This window comes from Vipera ursinii, assembly GCF_947247035.1.
Source record: "Vipera ursinii genome assembly, chromosome: W".
Taxonomy (NCBI): Eukaryota; Metazoa; Chordata; class Lepidosauria; order Squamata; family Viperidae; genus Vipera; species Vipera ursinii.
The window spans coordinates 3,723,663-3,739,166 of NC_139522.1; the positions used below are offsets into that span (position 1 = coordinate 3,723,663).

Here is a 15,504-nt window from a genome sequence, read left to right on the forward strand (position 1 = left end):
CAGAGGATGGAGGAGGAGAAGCCAGAGAGGTTGATTGTCTAGCTCACCAGTGAGAGGACGCTGGAGGCTGAGCGGGGCCAACTCAACTGTTTCCCTGCTTGTTCGAGCCGAGCGGAGCTGGGCCGAGTGATTTTGTGCCGGAATTTGGACTCTGCTCATGCTTGTTTGTTTTGTTGAGACCAGGGTTGTGGCAGGGGGGAAGGGGGCTTTGATGTCATTTCTCCCCCCCTCTGCCACTTGGCGAGTTCGGCTCCGTGAGTGCGGTGGACCTGTTGGCATTGTGGTCACAGCTATGGGGTTTGCTGCTGCTGCTGCTGTTGCTTCCTTGCCGCTGCGGAGGTTGCAGCTGCCCTTGTCGCCGTGCCACTTGGCGAGTTCGGCTCCGTGAGTGCGGTGGACCTGTTGGCATTGTGGTCACAGCTATGGGGTTTGCTGCTGCTGCTGCTGTTGCTTCCTTGCCGCTGCGGAGGTTGCAGCTGCCCTTGTCGCCGTGCCTGAATCCTGTTGTTTTGGGTCCGTCGCCATTGTCATCGGGCTGCCTCCCCTTTTTTGGACTTGTCATCACTTGTCATCACCACTTTGTCATCACCACCTTATGGCTTTTGCTGTCGCCGCCGCTGATTTATTTATTTTATTTATTTATTTTAATTCCATTTATATCCCGCCCTTCTCTGAAGACTCAGGGCGGCTTACAAGCTTAGCAGTAGCCTTCATTACTCTACTGTTGCCACGATTGTGGCTTTCGGACCTGCCACAGGCTGACTGAACTCTTTATTTCCATCTGCTGGCACCCTCCATTCTCCGAAGCTACCGTTTCCCTCTGTATGCCAGCGTATACTTTTGGAGAACTTTACTCGCTGCAAGATTCCCCCCGCTCGCAGGAGCGTCCATCTGTCTTACATAAGATCTTTCTTGATGATGGGTTGTGGGACCCTGAGAGATGGCATGCTTCAAAGAGGAGTCTGAGGGGATTTTTATCAAGATTTTTATATAAAATTTTAAGGGGATCCGGAACGGACTTGGGGGAGTTTGACCCAGACAGCAGTCCAGACCATCGGACGGTCGTGGGGGGGGAGTAGGGGTTTGGGGGTGGACTCAGCTCCGAGTGAGGAGGGTCTTCCTATTTTGATGGTGATTGGGAGGGGCAGAGAGTGTGGGAGCAGAGGGCTTTATCGCAATTGGGGAACGGGCCACCGCTGTCTTCAAGAGGTTGCCTATTCCCGCCCTTGTGGCTCTTCTTGCTACCCCGGGGGCATAGGATTGCAGGACCCTGGGCTCAGGTTGGTTTATTTCAACGCCAGGTCCATGGTGAACAAGGCTCCCCTCATACATGATCTTATTGAGGAGAAGAACGCGGACCTGGCCTGCATCACGGAGACCTGGTTGGGCCAAGAGGGGAGGGTGTCCCCCTCTCAGAACTATGCCCACCGGGCTTCCGGGTGCTTCACCAGCCGCGGGCCCAGAGCAGGGGTGTGGGGGGGTGGCGGTTATTATTAGGGAGAGTCTTTGTCCGCGAGTGGCCACTGTCCCTCAGATAGGTGGGTGTGAGTCTCTCCTTTTGAAGTGGGGTCCTGGAGTTCAGTTGGGCCTATTGATTACGTACCTGTCTCCCAGCTGCATGTCATCGGCCCTGCCCAAGCTCCTCGATGTCTTACTCGGGTTGGCAATTGAGCTCCCCAGGCTTATAGTTCTGGGGGATTTCAATCTCCCTTCTGCGGGTGAGGCGTCTGAGTTGGCTCGGGAGTTCATGGCTTCCATGACAGCCATGGACCTGACTCAAGTAATTCAAGACCCGACCCTTAATGGAGGGCGCACACTCGACCTGGTTTTTATCTCTGGACAGTGAATTAATGATCTGGGTAGGGGGGATTTAACCATCCAACCCCTGTCATGGTCCGATCATTTTCTTCTCCGGCTAGACTTTCAGTACGCCACCCCCCGCCGCTGGGAGGCGGAACCAACCAGGTGGTTCTGCCCCAGGCACCTGATGGATCCTGAGAAGTTCCAGGCAGAGCTTGGGACATTTCCTGCTTCCCTTGTCCACGACTCTGCCGAGACCATAGTAGAAGCCTGGGAGAGGGCGGCTGCTGGGGCCTTGGATCGAGTTGTGCCTTTGCGGCCTCTGACCCAGCACAGATCTCGGGTGGTACCCTGGTTCACTGAGGGTCTCGGAGAGATGAAGCACCGGAAAAGACGCCTAGAGAGCTGTTGGAGGTCCAGCAGATCCAAATCTGACCGAACACAGCTAAGAACTTATCTTAAGTCTTACCTAGTGGTGATGGAAGCGGCAAAGCGTGTTTACTTTTCCGCTCTCATTGCGTCCGCAGATAACCGCCCAGCCGCCCTGTTTAGAGTGACCCGCTCACTGCTTAATCAGCGACCGAGGAATGACCCCTTGCAGGGTAGGGCTGAGGAATTTGTACAGTATCTGCAGGACAAAATTGCTGAGATCCAGACTGGTTTGGACTCCGACTGGGTGGAATCCGGTGGAGTGGAGAGGACAGGTCTTGGTTATACCATTTGGGGTGAGTTTGACCCTGTGTCTTTGGATGATGTGAACAGGACTATGCGTAGACTGAGTGCTACAACTTGTCTATTGGACCCATGTCCCTCCTGGCTAGTTTCAGCTGCCGGGGAGGTGACTGGGGGCTGGCTCCAGGCAGTTGTCAACACTTCATTGATGGAGGGTGTCTTCCCCTCTGCCTTAAAAGATGCGGTGGTTAGGCCCCTTCTCAAGAAGCCTGCCCTGGACCCGGCCTCCTTGAATAACTATCGTTCTGTCTCCAACCTTAGCTTTGTAGCGAAGGTTGTTGAGAGTGTTGTGGCACGTCAGTTCCTGCAATTCCTGGATGAAGCGGACTATCTGGACCCGTACCAGTCCAGTTTCAGGCCCGGTTACAGCACGGAAACAGCATTGGTCGCACTGGTAGATGATCTCTGGTGGGCCTGGGACAGGGGTTGTTCCTCTATCCTGATCCTACTTGACCTCTCAGCAGCTTTTGATACCATCGACCATGGTATCCTGCTGTGACGGCTAGAGGGGTTAGGAGTGGGAGGCACTGTTCTACGGTGGTTCTCCTCCTACCTCTTGGGCCGCTCGCAGTTTGTATTGGCAGGGGGGCAGAGATCTACTCCGAGGCCCCTTGCTTGTGGGGTGCCTCAGGGGTCGGTTCTCTCCCCCCTCCTGTTTAACATCTATATGAAGCCGCTGGGTGAGATCATCCGTGGCTTTGGGGTGAGGTATCACCAATATGCAGATGATACCCAGTTGTTCATCTCCACCCCGAGCCAACCCAGTGATGCCCTTGACGTGATGTCCTGGTGCCTGAAGGCGGTGCGGGTCTGGATGGGAAGGAACAGGCTCAGGCTTAACCCCTCCAAGACGGAGTGGCTGTGGATATTAGCATCTCGTATTGTCCAACATGTTCCATCTCTTTTGATGGGGGGGAGGTATTGCCCCCCTTAGAAAGGGCCCACAACTTGGGTGTCCTCCTGGATTCACGGCTTAATTTGGAGGATCATCTAACTGCTGTGACCAGGGGGGCCTTCGCACAGGTTCGCCTAGTGCACCAGTTGCGCTCCTTTTCGGACCGAGATGCCCTATGCACGGTCACCCATGCCCTTGTCACTTCTCGCCTGGATTACTGCAATGCTCTATACATGGGGCTGCCCTTGAAGTGCACCCGGAGGCTTCAGCTGGTGCAAAATGCTGCCGCGCGGGTGCTTATGTGAGTATCGAGATACTCCCATGTTACACCACTCCTGCGTGAGCTGCATTGGCCTCCGGTTGCCCTCCAGGTGCGATTCAAGGTGCTGGTAATTACCTTTAAAGCCCTACATGGCTTAGGCCTGGGGTACTTGCGAGACCACCTGCTGCCATTGTCAACCTCCCATCGCCCGGTTCGCTCCCACAGAGTCGGCCTCCTCAGGGTTCTGTCGGCTAAGCAATGCCGGCTGGCCACCCCCAGGGGGAGAGCCTTCTCTGTGGGTGCGCTGACCCTCTGGAATGAGTTGCCTCCGGAGCTGTGGATGGCCCCTGACCTTCGGTCCTTCCGCCTTGACCTGAATACATGGATGTTCCAACAATCGGGCCTGGACTGACTATAGTTTTAAATTTGGTTTTATTGGGTTAATTGTTATGTATTTATTACATTTATTGTTTAATTCTTTTTAAAAATTTTGTATTTTAGGTTTTTAACTTTTTATTGTTGTGAGCCGCCCTGAGTCCTTAGGGAGAAGGGCGGCATATAAATTTAATAAATTCAATTCAATTCACTTCTCTGATCACTCCCACTTGGTTACATGACTTTGTTTCCAGCATCAAGACTGGCAAAAATTACTGAATTTCATACACTTTGAGGGTGTCAATGAATAGTGTACTAAGGGAGAAAATGATGCTTTAACACCAGTACAGCTACAGATGTCTGAGTCATGGGCTGGCGACAAGGGGAAGGCACCAACATGAGAAGGAGGAGGAAAATTGCTGTTGTCAAAGAATGGTTCTGCCTTGGTTAAATGCATGTAGAATTCAGCCAATGTGTCAAGTGCTCAAAAATATTTTTTTCTTCTTCTTAATTGTTTTGCATTTGAAATATAAAGTATATTATTCAGTTATTCTGAGGCAGGCATGAGCAAAACTGTATTTCATTCATATAATTCATCCTGCTTTTTTGTGGCTTTGATTTGCAAAAATTAAGAGTTTAGGAGGAAAGATTCAAACATTATTAAATTCATAACTGGCATATTATATGAATTATTGTGGTCACTGAATTAGAATTTTCTTTAATTTTTGTTCCAAAGTCAGGGGATTGGGAAGGAGTCAGCATAACAATATGAGTAAGAAATCTGTTCTTGCTTTTTATCTTTATAGGGTCTCATCCTCAAGCCTTTGACCCAGAATGCTTGCAATTTGCCAACAATGAAGGAGACAACAATGGGGCTTGTCTCTTAGCAACAGCGTAACAGTCCTTCCTCTCTCATATCCCAAAACCACATCTGTCGTGGTGACTGTGGAGTGTTGCCTCTGGGGGCGGAGCCCACCTTGGTCTCTATTGGTTCTGGATGGAATTGCGGTGAATGGAACAGAAGCCCAGCATACTGGAGTGCGTCTTGGAGCCAGAGGACACCCGGTAAGGCCATCAAATTGATGGCAATCTGCAGAGCATTAGAGAATTAGAATGTTGGAGATTTCCTTCTATGGTAGTTTCAAAACCTCTGTTTAGTTCTGAATTTGTTCTGGAAATGCATGTGATAAAGAGCTCTGTTCTTATTGATGGAACACAGTAATAAATAGCTGTATGCCAAATAGTGCATGGTCTTGTCCATGTTTCAAGTTAGCTAGCCATGCCTTCCAGGACATGATAAACAGCTTTCCTCATTCTAGGGCCCCCAGAAGTATTATCTAGAAATAAGTGTCTTTACCTACTAAAAGTCAGTAAATGTGCTGAGTTTTCATCAGATTGTTGTCAGGGGTGAGTTCTATCTCCACTGAGATTTATTTTTCATTTAAAAGTTATATTTCTACAAATTTTGGGGTTCATTCAAAGTATCTTTGAGTATCCTCGATTCTCGTTTATCACAATTTGACTCATTTCTGATGGTCCAGCAATACTGCATTAACTTTTAGGGGGAGCAATGGAGTGTATATAGCTGGGCCTGTATGATTTTAGAGTGCTTTCCATTTGATGCCAGCTGTCCTTTTTTCTGCATTCACATTATGAAACATGCAATTTAGTATTGTATATAGCATTCAGTATACTTTTCATTGCTTTTTAAAAAAGAATAGGTCTGAAAAAACAACTTTCCACCTACAATTCTCTTTTTTGACTGCCTTTCTTCATGTCTTAGAGCCGTGATGGCGCAGTGGTTAGGATGCAGTACTGCAGGCTAACTCACTGCTCACTCCAGGAGTTTGATTCTGACCAGCTCTAGGTTGACTCAGCCTTCCATCCTTCTGAGGTCAGTAAAATAAGGACCCAGATTGTTGGGGGCAATATGCTGACTCAGTAAACCGCTTAGAGAGGGCTGTAAAGCACTATGAAGCAGTATATAAGTCTAAGTGCTATTGCTATTGCTTAGTTAAAATGCTACCCACTCATCCCTGAACCAGCATAAAACTAAACGAACATAAAACTTGCTGACTCCTATCCTGCCTCTGTATCCTCAGTTGTAGTGACAGCCTGATTTCATTGTACAGGCATGTTAAACAAATCCTTTGGCTAAACCTTCTGTTTTTGGCAATCTTCTCTTTTCTGAACATCACCAGCTGGCAGCAAATGATCATAGCACTGCTAAACACCTGCCCCATCCCAGACTCCATAGATCAGCTATTGGAGACACTTGTTTTAAGAATTAGTTTAACATTTTTTTCAAAGGAGCACTAAACCCACTTGAAAACAAGCCTGTGTGAAACTAATTTGTGGGATGGGATAGCTACTTGATAAAGTAGGGGAATCTTCTAGCAGTGACAAGCAGCCAGCAGCTGTGCCTTGCTCTTTTCACACAGAGAAAAAATGAATGGGAGCCATAAGGGACCAAAGGGAAACGTTTGTGTATACAGAAACCCAAAGTGACCCATAGGTAGTGGGTTCATCCTCTCCCTGTGGGTCAACTAACTATACTGTTGCCAACATGGATGATTAAGTTTAGCAGATTTCATGCACCTGGATAATGCAAAAATGGGCATGATAAAGGACCAAAATGGCAGGGACCTAACAGAGGCAGAAGAGATTAAGAAGAGGTGGCAAAATTACACAGAAGAACTATACAAGAATGAGCTTAACGTCCCTGATAATCACAATGAAGTGGTCACTGACCTTGAGCCAGACATCCTAGAATGTGAAGTGAAGTGGGCCTTAGAAAAGCTGAGCAACAACAAAGCTAGTGGAGGTGACAGTATACCAGCTGAGCATTTCAAAATCTTAAAAGACGATGCAGTAAAAGTGCTACACTCAATTTGCCAGCAAATTTGGAAAACTCAACAGTGGCCACAGGATTGGAAAAGGTCAGTTTACATTCCAATTCCAAAGAAAGGCAGTGCCACAGAATGTTCAAACTATCGCACCATTGCACTCATTTCTCATGCTAGTAAAGTTATGCTTAAAATCCTACAAGCTAGACTCCAGCAGTATGTGGATCAAGAACTACCAGAAGTACAGGCAGGATTTCGAAGAGGCAGAGGAACTAGAGATCAAATTGCCAACATACGCTGGATCATGGAGAAAGCTAGAGAGTTCCAGAAAAACATCTACTTCTGCTTCATTGACTATGCTAAAGCCTTTGATTGTGTGGATCATAACAAACTGTGGCAAGTTCTTAAAGCGATGGGCGTACCAGACCATCTTGTTTGTCTCTTGAGAAACCTATATGTGGGCCAAGAAGCAACAGTGAGAACTGGACACGGAACCACTGATTGGTTCAAAATTGTGAAAGGAGTCCGGCAAGGCTGTATACTGTCGCCCTGCCTATTTAACTTATATGCAGAGCACAGCATGAGAAAGGCAGGGCTAGATGAATCAAAAGTTGGAATTAAGATTGCCGGAAGAAATATCAACAATCTAAGATATGCAGATGATACCACTCTAATGGCAGAAAGTGAAGAGGAACTAAAGAGCCTCTTGTTGTGGTTGAAGAAGGAGAGTGCAAAACTTGGGTTGAAACTTAACATTAAGAAAACCAAGATCATGGCATCCAGCCCTCTCAATTCCTGGCAAATAGATGGGGAAGAAATGGAGGTAGTGACAGATTTTATTTTCCTGGGCTCCAAGATCACTGCAGATGGGGACTGTAGCCAAGAAATTAAAAGACGCTTGCTCCTTGGGAGGAAAGCCATGGCAAATCTAGACTTGCTGGGACTTCCGGTGGCTCCGCGGCGACGGAGGGAGCCTTCCCGGGCTGCCCGCGGCTCAGCTGGTGTTTTTTCGCCCGAAACAGCGCCGATCAGCTGTTCGGGCGAATCTGAAGCCCCCTCCTCGGGAGAAGAGGAGGGGGTGAGCCCCCAGGTGGGGGTTGAGTTCTCCGGGGCCGCCTGAGCTTGGAGCTTGGGCGGCTGAAGGATTGAACTCCCCCGTAGCCTGGGCTGCTCCCAGCTGGCTAGCGTCTCTGCTCCGGATTTCATGGAGCAGAGCCAGGCGTCTGCGACCATCCCTGCTTGAAGGAGAGACTATGAAAGGGAAAGAGCAGGCAGAGCAGTACAAGAGGGAAAGATGAAGAGATGAAGAAGATTTTATTTTACTCTCAAGCTTGATGGACTTTGCTTAAAACTTAAAGTGAAAGTGCGTCACAATTGTAAGTAAAAGATGGCGGCTAAACCTCCCCCTAGAACTTTTCGGAGTGCTGGAAATTCTCCGGTGCAACAACAATCATTGCTGCAGGCGTTGCATTCTCCTGATGTATTGACATCGAAGGATCTTGAAAAACATACCCAGTTAATTTTGGAGTCAATGGGTGTTAAATTTCTACAGATGGAGGAGAAATTGGAGAAATTGGAGCAGAGAATGGAAGAAAGGATGGAACAGAAACTTAGAGAAATGAAGGTAGACATTTTGTCCTCAGTGCAAAAAGTTGCTAAATGTGTGGAGGTGCTGGATGATCAAGTGCAAGATTTGATTCAAAAGAATGCTTTATTAGAAGCAAAAGTATTGGAAATTGAAGATTTAAAAGACAAAATCGACAGTGAACAGAGCTTGGCTCAATTTTACCAGATGCAGTTTGCTGTGAGAATTAGAGGCCTAAAAGAGAATATTAAGGAAGATTTAAAGCAGCTGGTTTCTGAGGCTTTTGAGGGAGTATTGAACCATCCAGCATCTGAATTAAAACAAGGTATGGACAAAGTGTTCCGTGTGAATTCGTGGATTGCTAAACAGAGAAAGTTGCCTAGAGATGTGGTGGTTTATTTTGTAAAAAGGGAAATTAGAGATGAAGTTATACAAGCTGCCTACGATACCAAAGTTGTGATTGCTGGTCAACAAGTTTTGGTTCTAAAAGAAATTCCTCCAAAGATTTTAAAGAGAAGGAAGGATTTTATATTTCTTGTGCAAGAGCTCAAGCAAAGAGATATAAGGTTCAGATGGGAGATCCCAGCTGGGTTGAGCTTCATGTATGATGGCAAAAGGTACTGTTTGAGTAATGTGAAGCAAGCGCATGATTTTTATAATAATGTCTTGAAAGTAACCCCATCAACACTTCTGGAAGCTGCAGAGGGATCTGGAGAAGGAGAACATCAAGAGGATGAAGATGCACAGATAGACGAGAAGGGTACAGGAGGAGTTCAAGCTGCAACTCTTTTGGATGATCTTAGAGAACAGAGGGTGACGCGTGCTGCCTTAAAACGCTCAAAAAAGGAAAAAAAAAATAAGACCAGTAGAAATCTATGGAACTTCCACAAAATATTTATAGTTAAGTGGTAGTTGTGTTTTTTTTTAAAAAAAAAAAAAAAAAAGTTTTGGGATGCTATGTATGGTAATAGATTTTTTTTTTTAATTTGGAATTAATGGATAACTTACTACAGAGGAAGAGGAAGAAAGTTTTGTGGGTTAATGTGGGTTAATTTGTGTAAGAACTATTTATTAATGTGCAAATGAGAATATGTTAAGGTAATAGTGAATTGTGGAAGAACATAGATGGGAATGATGCTAGTTTTCTTTTATTTTAGTTTTTTATATATATTTAGTATTATTAAGGATTGGTTTACTATATACAAGCTAGAGAGTGATGGATTTTAGAGTTTATAATTGTTAGTATATGATTGCTTATGATTGCCTTTTAGATATATACCTTGTATTTTGCTCTGGGAAGTCGGGGGGGGGGGGGGGAGGGGGGAGGAGGGGAAGTGGAGGGGGGGAGGTAGGGGAGGGAGGAGGGGGAGGGGGAGGGGGGGAGATAGGGGGGAGGTAGGGAGGGGAGGAGGGAGGGGGAAGGGGGGTTTTTTTAAAGGAAAATTGTATTTTATAAAACTTTTCAATAAAAAAAAAAAAAAAAAAAACTTGCTGACTCCTATCCTGCCTCTGTATCCTCAGTTGTAGTGACAGCCTGATTTCATTGTACAGGCATGTTAAACAAATCCTTTGGCTAAACCTTCTGTTTTTGGCAATCTTCTCTTTTCTGAACATCACCAGCTGGCAGCAAATGATCATAGCACTGCTAAACACCTGCCCCATCCCAGACTCCATAGATCAGCTATTGGAGACACTTGTTTTAAGAATTAGTTTAACATTTTTTTCAAAGGAGCACTAAACCCACTTGAAAACAAGCCTGTGTGAAACTAATTTGTGGGATGGGATAGCTACTTGATAAAGTAGGGGAATCTTCTAGCAGTGACAAGCAGCCAGCAGCTGTGCCTTGCTCTTTTCACACAGAGAAAAAATGAATGGGAGCCATAAGGGACCAAAGGGAAACGTTTGTGTATACAGAAACCCAAAGTGACCCATAGGTAGTGGGTTCATCCTCTCCCTGTGGGTCAACTAACTATACTGTTGCCAACATGGATGATTAAGTTTAGCAGATTTCATGCACCTGGATAATGCAAAAATGGGCATGATAAAGGACCAAAATGGCAGGGACCTAACAGAGGCAGAAGAGATTAAGAAGAGGTGGCAAAATTACACAGAAGAACTATACAAGAATGAGCTTAACGTCCCTGATAATCACAATGAAGTGGTCACTGACCTTGAGCCAGACATCCTAGAATGTGAAGTGAAGTGGGCCTTAGAAAAGCTGAGCAACAACAAAGCTAGTGGAGGTGACAGTATACCAGCTGAGCATTTCAAAATCTTAAAAGACGATGCAGTAAAAGTGCTACACTCAATTTGCCAGCAAATTTGGAAAACTCAACAGTGGCCACAGGATTGGAAAAGGTCAGTTTACATTCCAATTCCAAAGAAAGGCAGTGCCACAGAATGTTCAAACTATCGCACCATTGCACTCATTTCTCATGCTAGTAAAGTTATGCTTAAAATCCTACAAGCTAGACTCCAGCAGTATGTGGATCAAGAACTACCAGAAGTACAGGCAGGATTTCGAAGAGGCAGAGGAACTAGAGATCAAATTGCCAACATACGCTGGATCATGGAGAAAGCTAGAGAGTTCCAGAAAAACATCTACTTCTGCTTCATTGACTATGCTAAAGCCTTTGATTGTGTGGATCATAACAAACTGTGGCAAGTTCTTAAAGCGATGGGCGTACCAGACCATCTTGTTTGTCTCTTGAGAAACCTATATGTGGGCCAAGAAGCAACAGTGAGAACTGGACACGGAACCACTGATTGGTTCAAAATTGTGAAAGGAGTCCGGCAAGGCTGTATACTGTCGCCCTGCCTATTTAACTTATATGCAGAGCACAGCATGAGAAAGGCAGGGCTAGATGAATCAAAAGTTGGAATTAAGATTGCCGGAAGAAATATCAACAATCTAAGATATGCAGATGATACCACTCTAATGGCAGAAAGTGAAGAGGAACTAAAGAGCCTCTTGTTGTGGTTGAAGAAGGAGAGTGCAAAACTTGGGTTGAAACTTAACATTAAGAAAACCAAGATCATGGCATCCAGCCCTCTCAATTCCTGGCAAATAGATGGGGAAGAAATGGAGGTAGTGACAGATTTTATTTTCCTGGGCTCCAAGATCACTGCAGATGGGGACTGTAGCCAAGAAATTAAAAGACGCTTGCTCCTTGGGAGGAAAGCCATGGCAAATCTAGACAGCACACTAAAAAGCAGAGATATCACCCTGTTAACAAAAGTGCGTATAGTCAAGGCTATGGTCTTCCCAGCTGCAATGTATGGCAGTGAAAGTTGGACCATAAAAAAGGCTGAGCACCAAAGAATTGAGGCCTTTGAACTGTGGTGCTGGAGAAGACTCTTGCGAGTCCCTTGGACTGCAAGACGATCAAACCGGTCAGTCCTAGAGGAGATCAACCCTGACTGCTCTTTAGAAGGCCAGATCCTGAAGCTAAAACTCAAATACTTTGGCCACCTAATGAGAAAGAAGGACTCACTGGAGAAGAGCCTAATGCTGGGAAAGATTGAGGGCAATAGAAGAAGGGGACGACAGAAATTAGGTGGCTGGATGGAGTCACTGAAGTAGTAGGTGTGAGCTTAAATGGACTCCAGAAGATGGTAGAGGACAGGAAGGCCTGGAGGAATGTTGTCCATAAGTCATGACGCTTTTCAAGTTTCACCTGTATCTAGGCAGATAACCTTTCTTGCCATTCAACAAAGGAAACAGTATTTTGCCATCTAACCTTTATTAAATGCTACAACATAAGGTAAAACTAAAAGAAAAAAACAATTGCAAACAATTACGAAATGAATAAACCTAATACATGTGAACATATATACATAACGGCTAGCCACTCTAATCTGACCTGGTTTTTTAGGGTGGTATACCCCAAATATGGGCAGATACCAACATTCCTCATCGTCTTTAAGCACAGGGGTGTATTCAGCATGATTGTTTTCAAGTAACTTTCCCATGAAGGCAAAGAAGTGATCTTTCATTTCTCAGAAAATTGTGTCTGAGAGAGGCAAAGCACTTGAACACCTGTTTCTTGTTGTTAGGCAGGCACCATCTTTGAGGTCTAAATGTAAGGGGTGTGACCCAATGATTTGACTCTTCTTTTAATACTCCCCGTTCCATTATTTGTAGGAAGAGTCTATCCTCCTGGGACATTGCCATCTACTGGTCTTCCTTTGTTCTGTGAAAGACTGTACACCCTAGGTCAGTGATGGCGAACCTTTTAGAGACTCTTTTTACCTCTTTTTCAGTGGTATTGTGCTGGTCTGGGCTTTTATGATCACATTTTTCATATACCTGAGGATAAGGAAGACGATTTTAAAAAATAGATCTTACAGCTGTTAGGGGAAATGTCAGAAATTGGGAGGCAAAAAATGAAAAGAGAAATTGAGGGAGAAGGAAAGTGGGAGTTGTTTAATGAATACAACTGGGCAGAATTCCCCCTCAAAAATATACTATTTAAATTGTTTTTCCCATTCCAAGCAGTATTTACAAAAACAAAGGAAGAATTTGTTGGCGATTTAATTACTTTGGCCTGGAAAGCTAATTGGCAAAGAAAGAAAGCTAGAGTTAGACTCAAAAAACAGAAGATCTGATGGGGTATTATATGAGCCAATATTTGCTTCAATATGGACAAAAGAATAGATAACACATAGATATAAATAGACTTTTAGAATAAGAAAGATATGATTTATAATTAGAATAGCACTCTTTTTTGATATGGGAATTATAAAAAGACTAGGATGGCTTGTATAAATGAAACCTTCAGCTACAAAAATTAACTTTGAGAAATTCATAACTGACAAACATATTTTGAATACTGATGGGAACTTAAAATTAAGAGCTTGAAAAACAGGACATTGATTTAATAAGGAGACTTTGTTTGCAAATACAATTTAAATATACAGTGGTTAGAAAAGAGGTTATAAATTGATATTATTATTTGTATAACACTAGATAAATATTAAGAGGATGTGTATATCTAATTTTGTGTTTTTTGTTTTTTTTTACTTTTTTATTATTATTATCTCAAAAATTCCATTTCTGTATTGGACAGTATGTTGTCTAGGTATACAAGTATTAGAATATAAAAGTGATCACATTCACAATAATCTTATCAGAATACAATCATATACTAGGAAATAGTATTGTATTTCTGTAATGTTGAGAAAATGAAAACATCAGGGGAAGAAGAGGGGATTAAAAAAAACCCACTGGATTGTGTCACATTGAATAGATTTATACCAAAGTTAAGATGCAAAATTGAGTAACAAATGTACCCGCACATCATGTTTGTTTACTAAGCATTTATGATTTGTAATAATAGAAAATCAATAAAACACCTATAAAAAACCAGCTGTCAACTCTACAAATGAGCATGGCTGCAGCCATTTTTCTTCTCATTCTAGATTGACACTTAGAATGGAGGGAGGGGGGTTGCCCAGGTGTTTTGTTAGTCAAAATAATCTTGTCCCGTGGGAACCAAGGTCATTGGCAAGGGACTGGGCGTTGCATAAAAAGCCCACCAAATAATCATGTTGGGGAACATAGTTGCTTGCATAGTTTTATGGGTGGAACATTTAACTTTGTATTGGGAAATTGTTACTTGGGTATTCAGACTTGGTTTCACTCTTGACTGTGCCGATACTTTGTAACTAATAAACATGTTCTTTGAGGAATTTGCAACCCTGAGTTCTGCTTTATTTGTCTCTGTCTGTCGGAACCATGACATTAAAACAAGTCTCATAAAACTTCATTTTCTTGGGTTGCTGGGCCCCGACTGCCTACCCACTTACTTTTGGGAGAGTGGTAAAGACTCGGCGAAGATTTGAAATGGAGAAGAGTGAAACCTCTGCTAGCTGCAACGGAACTCTGGCTGTCAGAGCGCAAGCTGGTGCTCCAGCCACTGAGGAGGCATCACTGGCAGGGGCTCAGCTGAAGGCCAGGTTAATCCAACCTGGAAAACTGGTAGCGCAGGAAGGAGCTACAATCCTGGCGGAACTCTATCAAGCCAAGGATGCCCTTCAGTGCAGGAGCACTCCTGTAACTGCTGGAGAGGAGCTCCTACTGCTGCCATCCCAGGGTTCTTCATCTGTGGATTGCAAGAAAGGAAAGGGGTCAATTGGATGAGATGACTCTGGAGAGTTGGAGGTTCCAGTCCACAGTCCAGAGCCCCTCACTCGAACAGCTGAAGGAGAAGTTCGTCAAGGTGGAGGTAAAGGATACGATTCCTGTTGCCCAGGAGGTGGGTCCCATGGGGGGGGAATGCTAAGAGCTACCCACCTCTTCCCCCCTCCCTCGCCGGAGTCCAAGCCGGACTGCTGGAGCCTGTGCCACTTTGCCCATTCCCCAGCCAGCTGTGATGTCGAGCCCTGTATCCCAGCCAAGCCCACTGCCACGGCCTCAGGCTGCCAGTCCAAGAGCCCAGCCAAGGGAAGTCCAGAGAGTGGTTCAGCCACATCCCCAGGACCAACAAGTAGTCCAGCAGCAGGTGCAGGTGGCTCCGCCGATGTTCAAACTGCTTCCCATCAAGCCCACCTTTGATGAGGAGCCCGAGAAGCTAACCTTCTTCCTAAATCAGGTATGGGCTCATTTAGATCACTATGCTTATGCCTAGATGGTACTATGATGGTGAATGCTGTGGCAGCAAATTTAGAGGGGAAAGCGGCTGACTGGGTGACCAACCTTCACAATGAAGGGGCTCCTGAATTGCACAATGTTAACCTATTCGTGGAGCAACTGCAGGGTCATTTTGAAGATGAATCCCAGGCCCTGGTGGCTGAGAAGGAGATCCACCATCTGAAGCAAAGAGGTCGCTACAGCAAGGAATATGTTCGTGAATTCAGAAGAGTTGCTGGTCGCCTAGGGCAGTGGCCAAAACGGTCACTGATCAACTACTTCAAGCAGGGGCTAGACCGCGACTTACTTCAAGCCTGCATCATTCAGGGTTTTCCTAACCTATTGTGTGAGTGGTACAGCATGGCATTGATGCTAGAC

The 15,504-nt window shown here is 45.1% G+C and overlaps 1 protein-coding gene across 1 annotated transcript in view; it reads left to right on the top strand.

The window, feature by feature from the left end:
* The window catches only part of THRA (thyroid hormone receptor alpha), a 358,095-nt gene that overhangs the window by 115,898 nt on the left and 226,693 nt on the right, over positions 1 to 15,504 (top strand). Inside the window, exon 2 of the mRNA XM_083375949.1 lies at positions 4,871 to 5,129. Coding sequence (XP_083232075.1) covers positions 5,077 to 5,129 — 53 coding nt within the window. The 5' untranslated portion in view covers positions 4,871 to 5,076. The remainder of the gene's footprint in view (positions 1 to 4,870; positions 5,130 to 15,504) is intronic.